This window comes from Brassica rapa, chromosome A04, assembly GCF_000309985.2.
Source record: "Brassica rapa cultivar Chiifu-401-42 chromosome A04, CAAS_Brap_v3.01, whole genome shotgun sequence".
Taxonomy (NCBI): Eukaryota; Viridiplantae; Streptophyta; class Magnoliopsida; order Brassicales; family Brassicaceae; genus Brassica; species Brassica rapa.
Genome location: NC_024798.2, coordinates 10,552,311 through 10,563,957, shown reverse-complemented (window position 1 = coordinate 10,563,957; position 11,647 = coordinate 10,552,311). Strand labels below are relative to the sequence as shown.

General features: G+C 28.6%; 1 protein-coding gene across 1 annotated transcript; it reads left to right on the top strand.

Annotated features, from left to right (window-relative positions):
• Positions 1–7,490: 7,490 nt before the first annotated feature.
• On the top strand, positions 7,491–10,057 carry LOC103864031. The gene has a single exon (XM_009141798.3). The coding sequence runs from the start codon at positions 8,376–8,378 to the stop codon at positions 9,366–9,368; it is 993 nt and encodes a 330-aa protein (XP_009140046.1). The 5' UTR covers positions 7,491–8,375; the 3' UTR covers positions 9,369–10,057.
• The last annotated feature ends 1,590 nt before the right edge of the window (positions 10,058–11,647 follow it).

Below are 11,647 nucleotides of genomic sequence, written 5' to 3'. Positions count from 1 at the left end.
GCTGTTAGATATTAACTTTGACTGTGCTGGTAAAGAGAAAATACTTTTCCTAATTATTCTTGTTTATTTAAGAAGGGGATATTGAATGATTGATTTGAAGAAAATGAGATTTAAAATAGAGAAATGATTTAAAATTAATTTAGTTTTTATTTGGAAATTAATTAATCATAATTCTATTAAAAATGATCGCAAAAATGGTAAGACTGGCTTATCAAAAAGGGCAACATCATCACTTTGAGGCTGTACTACTTCCTCTTGAACCTCTGTAAACCGTGAGCACAATAAAAAGAAAAGACTCCTTAACTTTTTAATCAAAATCAGAGAAACACGCAATGCCAAATCTGAAGAAGGATGGCAATGGTTTAGCAAGAATTAAGGCTAAAGAAACTTGACTACGCAGCTCAAGCCTCCACTCCACAGTCTGTGTCTCTAAGAAGATGAAATTGAAAGACAAGCCCTCTAGTTAGGTGGCCAACAATATAGTGATAGTAAGGTTTCACTGGAGACGTACGCTGTTGCAAAACCTCAGAAGCAGCAACCAACCCGGTAAAGGGAGAGGAAGTAGAAGCCGACATTGTTGCTAAACCATTGGTAACATCTCTGATTGTCAACGACATACACACTAATTCAAGGCGATTGCTAGTAGCAAGTTGGTAGCATACTAGTTGCATTGTATAGACATAACCATTGATGCCGACTTGGAGGAAATAAGAAAAAAAATCTGCTATAAATAGAGAAGACCGGAGACGCAAATAGGAATTCACACACATGAGCAACTAGGCACACGATTACAATTTTCATAATTTACTATGTTCTTGCCGAGTTGCATAAATTCTTTACAGTTTCATCGCCTTTCCCCTTGTATCCACCTCTTCATCGATCAATAAACGCTTTTAAATAACTTACCATCGAAATCAAGCCTACTTTCCGAATTCATATTTAACAATTGACGCCATCGTGGGGTAATTAGAACGAAATGCGTCCGGAGACGATCTCACCTGCAAGGGGGTTACCCTGACACCATAATAGCCATGATGAAAGATATGATGGAGCCTCTTACTTAACAAGACACTGCAAACAAAGTAATAAACAATCGCCTTGATGTCATAGCCGCAGCCGTCACGCGACCTGCTTCTAATGAGGACGAGTCCAAGACAACAAGCCGAAGACAACGCGAAGGTGACTTTTTAGATAAACAACCCTACGGTTCAGGGAGCCGACCAGGCAACAAACTGGCAAATCGTCGTCCTCAGGCCCGTCCCTCCCTTAAGGCAGGTGAAGCATTGGCTTCAGGCCACAAATATAAAAATGAAATATAGGCCACACTAACCAAAATATAGGCCACACTAACCAAAATTGTACGTTGCTTAAATGGTTTAGAAAAATAAGTTGGATTTTCTTGTCCCTAATTCGAGCAATACCAAAACCATTTCATTTATTAACAATTTTATTTATAAGGGCCACATATCTTGACAGGCTTTAAGCCTCGTAAAGTTTTGGGACGGCACTGGTCGTCCTCCAGAGCATGAAGCAGGATATCACCTCAAAGATCCACCAAGTAGCAAGTTCAGCTCTCGAGATAGAACATGTCCTCGTCGCGATGCAGGAGACTCCTTTCACAAACAAAATCGCTGGCACACTTTACCGCTTAGGAGAAATACGTCGGATATTGCTATTCATGGAAAGTCTCAACGGACCAGCTTTGACATGGTTCTCGAGGCTCTCAGAGAACTCTGTAGACTACTTTTGCGACCTGTCCACTGAGTCCCTCAATCAGTACTCCATGTTCATCTGGCAAGGAGTTTCAGCAACTGAACTGTGGACGAAGGAAGGACTCCGAGATTTTATAAAAAAAATTGATTGCTTTATGTTCTTAGTGTCCAACAAAATATAGAACCAAGATTCAAGATGGTATATTCCATCACTTGATTACATACAAATAAAACTAAAATTTAACAAACTAGTTCTTATGAAGATACAATTTCATAAGTGCTAACACTGCAAGAAAACATGTCATATTCTAACGAAATTGCATTGTTGACCACATATTTTCCATTTGAAATTTTTGATCAAATTCCATAGATTATTTGATAAGAATATGTTACAGAATTTCGTAGGAAGTTTCTGACTCAGACAAAGTTATTATATTTTCTTCGGAAATTTTGAACGGCAATCTGACCTCATTCCGTTCATACGTACTGATTTTAAGTTTGGTCCTCTTGAATTTGTTAGGAATTTTTTAGGGAAATTCAACGAACGTTTGTCGATATTAGTAATGATTTCTTTCAATTCGTTGCCAATTTATGACGGAAATCTAATAATTAACGATTCAGGCGTCGAAAATTTTGAATAGACTAGAATTTTGGACCGCTAAATTTTATGAAGTAACGAATTTCTGACTCAGACAAAGTTATTATATTTTCTTCGGAAATTTTGAACGGCAATCTGACCTCATTCCGTTCATACGTACTGATTTTAAGTTTGGTCCTCTTGAATTTGTTAGGAATTTTTTAGGGAAATTCAACGAACGTTTGTCGATATTAGTAATGATTTCTTTCAATTCGTTGCCAATTTATGACGGAAATCTAATAATTAACGATTCAGGCGTCGAAAATTTTGAATAGACTAGAATTTTGGACCGCTAAATTTTATGAAGTAACGAATTTCGTCCGTCGAAAAATTTAACTTCTAATAAAAAATAAATTACTCTCTCTCTCTCTCTCTCTCTCTCTCTCTCTCTCTCTCTCTCTCTCTCTCTCTCTCTCTCTCTCTCTCTCTCTCTCTCTCTCTCTCTCTCTCTCTCTCTCTCTCTCTCTCTATTTTCAATTTGTCTTTTATTTCCTCACTCTAAGATTTTATCATTAATTAAAACCAAAAACGTGTAAAAGTAATAGTGTATATTGTACCAGATTGGTGAATTAATTTGTAAATTTGATTAGATTCAGATTGTACTATTGTTTTAACGTTTATTTAAATCGATCTTGTAAAGGAGTTTGTATCAGTTCAACATTTTGTTAGATTAAGGTATAAAAAGTTTTGTTTCTTGAAAATTATTATTAACAAATGTTTTAATGTTGAATTTTTTTATTTCTTCTCGCAAGTCACTATAAAGAAGAAAGGTCGATTTGTCGGATTAGCTCGTGGAACCTGGTCTTCTTCTTCTTCATTGGTGAAATTTTTTTACTCTACTGATCCCGAGTTTACGGAACAGCTTGAAGAACAAACATGAGCGGATCTAGGTGTTGGAGAACCAAAATGCAACAATCATGAAACAAAATACAACGACCATGGCTAAATTGGAAGAAAATGAGAAGCAATTTAAGAAAACAAAGTGAATGGAAAGGATGAAGCATAACTGAGGCGACGACTTCTAATTTTTTATTTATTCTAGTTTTAAAATTTAAAATTTTATTTTATGGAAATTTATAACTAAATTTTATTTATTTTTTTAATTATGAATTTTATCTAATTATTCTTTCAAATTATTTAAGTTAATTTTTTTATCTAACAAAATAAAATTATTTCGAGTACTCATGGTGATTTCATTACAGACAAATTCCTGACAAAATGATCCTTGGAAAACCATCAAATATGTCGGAAATTTCCCACTGATAATATTCGTGCGAAATATTATTTACATGCATTTATCCGCTAGGAATGTTCTCGATGAAGGTGGCCATGAATTTTCCGGGTGACCAATTGTCCATAAGGAAAGTTCCTGATGAATTCCTGACGAAGTCCCAAACGTTTTTTCGACTAACCTTTTCGTTGGGAATTCGCGGAATCTATATATTTGGAATTTGTCGTGTTGTTTCAAAAAAATTCTGACAAATTTGTTTTCTAGCGGTGTAGATATTTTTTTTTCATCAACTTATACAAACTCATGGCTGCTCTGTGAACCAAACCAGAATATTTTTATCCATGTGAACGACGAAAGAGGGTTGCGTCCTGACATGCAGTGTAGATATTAGTTAGTTTTCTTTATTTTGGTTGATTTTTTTTGAATTAGTTAGTAATTTATTTAGATTTAAGATTGTAACTAGATTTTGATCCGCGCTTAAGAAGCGCGGATATTTTTTGGTGACCGTAAACTCAAATATTAAATAAATTTATATTTATTATTAGATATCTAAAATATTTAAAGGGCAATTGCCAATAATAGCACCTTTTGAAGTTTATGTCTCAAAAATAGCACTACAAGGAGAAAGTCACAAAAATGACATTCATTAAAGGGTAAAATATCTCTAATACCCTTGGTTTAAAATTAAATAAACAAACAAAAATAAATAAATAAAAAATAAAAAAAAAAGAAATTTTTTTTGTAGTTTCAGATTATATGTTTTCAGATTCGAAATTTTTATAACTTTTTTTTTGAAATTTTTTTTTTGAAATTTTTTTTTTTCAAATTTTCTTTTTATAATTTAAAAATACTTTTTGAAACTGTTTTTAAAATTTTTATTTTTTATTATAGTATTTATTTTTTATAAAATTTTAAACCCTAATTCCAAAACCCCACCCCTTAACTCTAAACCCTAAGGTTTGGATTAATTAACCCAAGGGGTATAAATGTATATTACCTCTTTAATGAAACTTATTTTTGTGACTTTGAGCCTTGAGTGCTACTTTGGGAACAAAAACTTGGTTTGGTGCTATCCTAGTCTTTTTCTCATATTTAAAAGCTATTCTATTTTTATTATTTCAGTCCGGTACAATGTTTTCATTGAGTTTTCATATCCGAATCAGACTTGTGGTCGAACCGTAAGATCTAGTAACTCATATATAGTGTAATAGAATATAATAAAATGAATATAGTAAAAGTATCTGAAAATCAAAAAGACCGTTATTAATCTACTGAGAAAAATATAATATGTTTTTTGTTTTATAAATTTTTGATATATTAATATACATTTGACTTGTATAAGAAATTTCTTTTAACAAATATTGTTAAGTTTATTTATAAATATATTAATTATCAATCTACCAAAATAGTGAAGCAAGTATTATTTTTTTCCTTTTTTAATTTTCTATCAAACTATTATCAATTTAAAAAAAAAAATCAGTTTGTGACAGATATTTTATTATTAGAAATCCATACAATTTAAATAATTTTACATTTATATGTATTTATGTATAAAATGGTCTTCATAATTTGGGATTTTGTAAAAAATGGGTCTAAAGTTAATTTGGTTAATTTTTTTTTTCTGTAACAAAAGTTAATTGGATTTATAATTTTCTTTTCTGAATGGGTTGTATCAGTTAAATTATCTTTTTAAGTTAAACGCCCAAAGCCCAATTAATAATATTTATTTAGCTGATAACAAAGTGAGATTAAATAGGAATAACATATAATATATAAGGAAGACCAAAAAATAAAAAAAGGAAAGGGTCCAACAACCTTTTATAAGTAGATTTTTAAAGATTGTTTCCCTTTTAATAGTATAGATATTGTTTAAGGTTTATTTTAACTGAACTTGTAAAGGAATTTTGGATAGTTATTAAATTTTTGTTAGATTTTAGATTAAAAATAATTTTGTTTGTTGAAAAATACTGTTAATAAATGTTTTAATGCTGAAATTTTTAAAAAGTAGTGTAAAACTCTTTAGTAAACATTTAAATATGCTCTTCCAAATATTCCATTAATTCTTTGCTTCCTTACTAACAAATACCATCCATTCTTTTGCATTAAACTCAGTATTTGTGAATTTTATATTTTTAGCTTAAAGTTCCTACTATTATTATTTCATAAATTTATTTTAGTATTGCTATTAGAATAAATAGTATTATTAGTGATCATAAATATTTAGAAAATAATAATATACTGATTTTTTTCATTTTTTTATACTAATTTAAAATATTCTTCAATTTTATATACTAATTTAAAATATACTTTTAATTTATATATTTTTTAAAATAGCTTAATGGTTCATTTGTGTATAATAAATATTTTCATAATTTATATGTTTATATATTCAATTCTTTTGTTAAAAATCCATATTGCAACTTATACATCAAAAATGTTACCAGTCATAAGTTTTAATAAAATAAGAATTTTTATGGTAAACTTACCACATAAACTTAAAGTTTTTACCACATAATGTTTACGCCGAATTACATCGAATTATTACATGTTACCAACAGAGTCTTTGTCTAGATCATTAATAAACAATGCTGAAAATGCTACATCCCTTATATATTAAAGGAGAAGTATCGTAATAAATGGGTTCACACTAAATAGATCACATGTCACTTGTAGAAGCATTGTAGTAAATGTATTCACACTAATATACACACATGTCACATGTAGAGAACTTCTCAGCCAAACTCTACATAAATATGTTCACACTATAGGGGTGATTGGTTAGGTTTTATTTCCATATTTTAGCTTTATTTATTTTTAAATTATTAAATTTTACCAATCATGTTGTAGCTTTACTTTTAAAAATTAAAATCTACATCAAGTTTTTATTTAGTTTTACCAATCATGCTTTAGCTTTATTTTTAAAACTACAGTAAAAAAATAAAGCAAAAATTTTTCTTATGTATTTTAGACAAAAATCCTACATCTTCTTTTTATAAGCTGTGGAATCTGTAAATGAAAACAAATATCTATAATATCAAATAAATGATATAATCATAATAAAAAAATTTATAAATATTTTAATTTTGAATTTTAGTGTTTTTAAATTATTAAGATATTTAAATAATATAAATTATTTTCATATCACATTTTAAATTACAATAAATTTTGATAATTTATTAAAAAAATATTAATATAAATTATTTTAATTGATATAAAATAATAATTTTATATATAGAACACATATATCATATATTTTATTTTAAAATATCTACAGTCTACAGCTTACAGCTATAACAAATTTAACTACAGCAAAAGTCTCTGCAGAAAAAGTCTACAGTAACAACTTTACAGCTACAACCGATTTATCTACAGTTAAACATTTACAGCTAAGTTTTTAAAGCCACAGTCGAACCAATCATCACCTATGTACTTTACATTTTTAATATAAAACTCACATGCATGGTTCTTCTTTACGTTATTTTTTACTGTTTACGAATAGAGCTGGACAAATTATTCATAAATTTTGATTTGATTCGTTATCCGTTTTGATTTGAACCGAAAAATCTGGATATCTGTTGCTCTACGAAGCAAATCAAATACTAAAATGCAATATCCATTAAAAAAAAGGCAAATCACAAATATCAATATTTATAGGAACGGATATCCATTTTGATCCGTTATATGCATATATATATACATATATTTACAGAATTATATATAAGTTATATATTATAGTTTATATAAATTTTACAATATTTTTGTCTATAAATAATTTCATTTTAAGAATATTATTTTTCATGTATTATTTTGAAAAAATACCATTTAATATTAATTAACAGTATCTTTATATATTTATCAACCATTTTAGATATTTTTACATACACATACATGTGCACATTGACGTGACACCTTATAACTAAGTATTTACCACAACTGAAATATCTAATTTTTTTGGAAGTTAAAATATTTGTTTTCTTAATGCTTCTTTCACTATCGATCAAATTGTAATAAAATGATTTGTTTTAATAATTTGTTTTTTTTTACTATTATCAGTTTAGAAACTATAATATGAAATCATTGCTCTGACATTACGACTATCTAAGATTCATAACATGAAAACAAACAATTAATAGTAATTTTTGATTATCAGGTGAAACAAAACCCAAAAACATCAAACATTTTAACCGAACAAACCAAATAAATATTGATTTAAAATGATAGTTATATTTTAGGAGATTAAAAACTAAAAAACAACTTAAAACTAAATTGATATTCAGATTAAACAGATTAATGTATCTTTATTAAAAATAACGAAACTAATAATCACATTCTGCGCAAGGCGCGGGTTATTACCTAGTTTTATTTGAAAACAGGAACAGTTTGTTACGGAGAAAGCAATAAACAGTATTACTTTCTGTTTAAGAAGTATATAAACAAACTAAAACCCTAACACTGAAAACATAGGTAAATTTTTTTTTTTTTCTTACCAAAACGAATTTTTGGTTTGTTTGTTTTAACTTAAGTAACGATACGTTGAAACTGATACCATTTGTCATCCTATTTCTTGTATCATTGCTAAAATTCTTAAAAAGGAAAAAATAACAGAGTTCCATTAACTAACGATTGATTTCTCGTTGTAACTAACCATTTATTCATCCTATAATTAGTGTATAAAAATTCAGAACAAAGTATATATAACTCTCCAAAGATCTCAAATCAAAACCACACTTCCGTCTTTTCTTTCTCTTTTAGCTTTTTTTTTTCTTCACATTTCCTTATCATAAGCAATACAGCCATGGCAAGGATCTCTCTATTGTTATCTATAGCCTTCACTCTCTCTCTTGGATCATTGTTCCTTTCCGTTTCCAGTCACACATCTCCGGTACCATTATTTCCAAAAACTGTATCCGAACTCCAAACCTCACCTTTTGCCAAAATCACTGAGATCTTAAACCATAAAGAAAAGTTTTCCCCAAAAACCGCCAAAATTAAGGCAATGTTCACAATGTGCAAAGGCTATGTTGAGTACCTTGAGAGCCTCTACAAATCTGAGAATCCCATCGTAGATGTTTTAGGTACTGCTAAGACAAAATATGCCCTAACAACCAAAGCAATTCTTGCGGTGCAAGCTAGTATTATCGGTAAAGTCGACAAGAAAACTTCCTTAAAGCTAATGAAAAGCTGTGCTGGTTTTACAAAAGGGCTTCTTCATGTTCAAAAGGCGATCCTAAAGATCTCAGCCAAACATAATTACAAGGCTGATGCTAACATCAACTTCCGCGAATCGAAAAAGATCGGTGATGCTATGCTATATTTCAGGAATTCGATCAATGATTTCATGGATGTAGTTAACGATTTTGAGGAGAAGAAGATGAAGAAAGTTGTTCAACATGCAAGAGCACTTGAAGGAAGAGCAATTTATCACGGAAGAGAATTAGCAGAAGAACAAGCAGAGAACAAAACCACTGAAAAAGTCAACGGTTCGGATCAAAGTAAGTATGACAAGTATTCCCAGTTCTTTGGCTCTTTTTTCGAAGGTAAGCAACACGGAAGAGAGTTAACCGAAGCTCAGGCCGATGGAAAATTCAACAACTTGTATGAGGAGTTTGCTAAATATATGCCTTACCTCGGAGATAAAGCTCACAAAAGAAAACTACTAGAAGCTCAGGGCAGTGGAGAATTTAAAGGTTCATTCGAAGATTTCTTCAACTTCATTGGTGGTGAAAAAGTTCAAAGGGATTCCGCTGGGAAGATGAAAGTCGCCGGAAAGATGGATTCAGGTAACTGAACCGGCACATTATAAACTATTTGTTCGAAGGAGGCATAAATATATATCATCACAAGTCATATGAAGGAAGCACGGAGTTCATCTATATTTTTAATTTTTTGTACTTCTATACTAACAACATGAGAGAAGGAAAGTTGCCGTAATATATTTATCTAATATGAAAGAAAATTAAATTTGCATCAATATTCTGAATCATACTATTTTATGATCAAGTGAAAATGTTATGATTTAGTGGTTGAAAAATGTGATTTGGCAAAGATGACGTGTATTGATGACTCAAATTTGACGTCAAAGCCTACTCGGCCTTAAGGACTTGCTTACATGGCCTTAGGGCAACATTATTGGTGTCCTTAATTTTTGGGTCCTTAGATTAGTTTAATCTTATTTTGATGTTAAGGACAAAAGTTAGAGACAATCCAAAATAATAGGATTATTGGTAGGACTTTTTGGAGTATCTTAGCAAAGTAATAAGATTATTATAATTAGTAATGACATATAATCTTATATATTAAAACAGAAGTCACAACCTTGATTCATGTGTGATTTTTTTCAAAAATGGACTTAATGGACCTATTCATAAAAATTCATATTACATTTTATTTCAGACTAATAATAAATAGAATTTTTAAAATATTTTAATCATAATATCTTTTGATATCTTTTCATTTTAAATATAAATATATTTATTTTAAAATTCTAACAAATCTGTTTAAAAAGATTTTTACAAGATCTTCATTTTTGAAATTATATTTAAATATTTTTGCTAATTTTGAAATTAGTTTAAAATAATATTATACATTAATATATTCAGTTATATAAAATTCAAAATAAAAAAAACTATAATATTTTATTTATTATATAATCATAGTCAATCATATTAAAATAAAATTATTATATTGAGCTAAATATAATAAAATTGTATTAAATTTATATATTTAGTTATTTTATTTTCGTAATTATAAAATATTTATGTTCAAAAATAAAATCTAATATGTTGGTAAGATGGGTTAACATTATCAAACTATATAATACATGTATAAAAATTAACATGTATTTCTTTAAAGTTAATAATATAAAATCTTTGTAACTACTTTAATCATAATATATTTTCAGTTTAAATATAATATATATTTTAAAAATTCTAATAAATCTGTGTAAATTTTTTTAAACAATAACTTAATGTATTTTAAGTTATCGTTTAAAAATGAAAATAAATAAATTAAATCCTATTTTATCTATTTTATAGTCATGATCATATTAAAATATAATTATTATACTAAAATAAATATCATAAAATTATATTCAATTGATAAATTTATAAATTTTATTTTCATAAATATAAATTATTTATTTAAAATATAATATGATGATAGAATAGCTTAAAATTAACAAACTATATAATATATGTCTAAAAATTAACATATCTTAGATTTTTATATATACAATAATAAATTATCTAATATTGGTAAAAAGAAATCCAGTTTTGAAAGACGGGTCAAAATTTAGCATAAATTAAATATAAAATAATTTTTAAATATATTTTCTCATCAATATATTAATTTGTTTAATAACTAAATGCAAATACAATAAGATAAATATATAATAAGAAGTGGTAAATATATACGGTTTAAACATTTAATTAATTATAACATGTAAATTATAAAATTATTGTATTTGAAATAGTTATATAAATATTTAAGTATATGATTAACATTAAAAATATATACTACTTATGTTCTAAAATAATAATTTATGTATAAAAAAGTAAAAATAAACACCCGTGCGGTTGCACGGGTCAAAATCTAGTTAGTAATTACATGAGGAAGAGTTCATAGAGTACAACAAAGTAAAAAAAGCCGAGAAACAGTTCAAAGAGATCACATCTAAAACCATAACTCATTGGCTTTACTTAAACATGAAGAGCATACCTATTAAAACTAATACCAAAACCATTCCAGCAACAAAGTATTCAAAGCCATACGTGAACCTTGTTTTCTTCTTCGCTAACTCGCTAACTATCTTCTCTAGCCTAACCACTTTCCGCTCAGTCTCATAGTCAGTCAACATGGTTAGAGTTTCTACCTTTTCAGCCAATTGAAGTGTGTGTCTATCCCTTGCTCTCATCTCCTCCATAACTGCCTCATCCCACCACTTCCATACATGACACTCACCATCATCGACATTAACACAAGTGTAGTATCTTCTCCCCAGATAATTCCTACTGTTAGATGTGGCTATAACAGGTTGACTACCACAGTAACAGGTCTGCGGAAATCCGA

Bases quoted from the DNA above. Each gene is read 5' to 3' on its own strand.
- LOC103864031 (XM_009141798.3), top strand. From the start codon at position 8,376: ATGGCAAGGATCTCTCTATTGTTATCTATAGCCTTCACTCTCTCTCTT.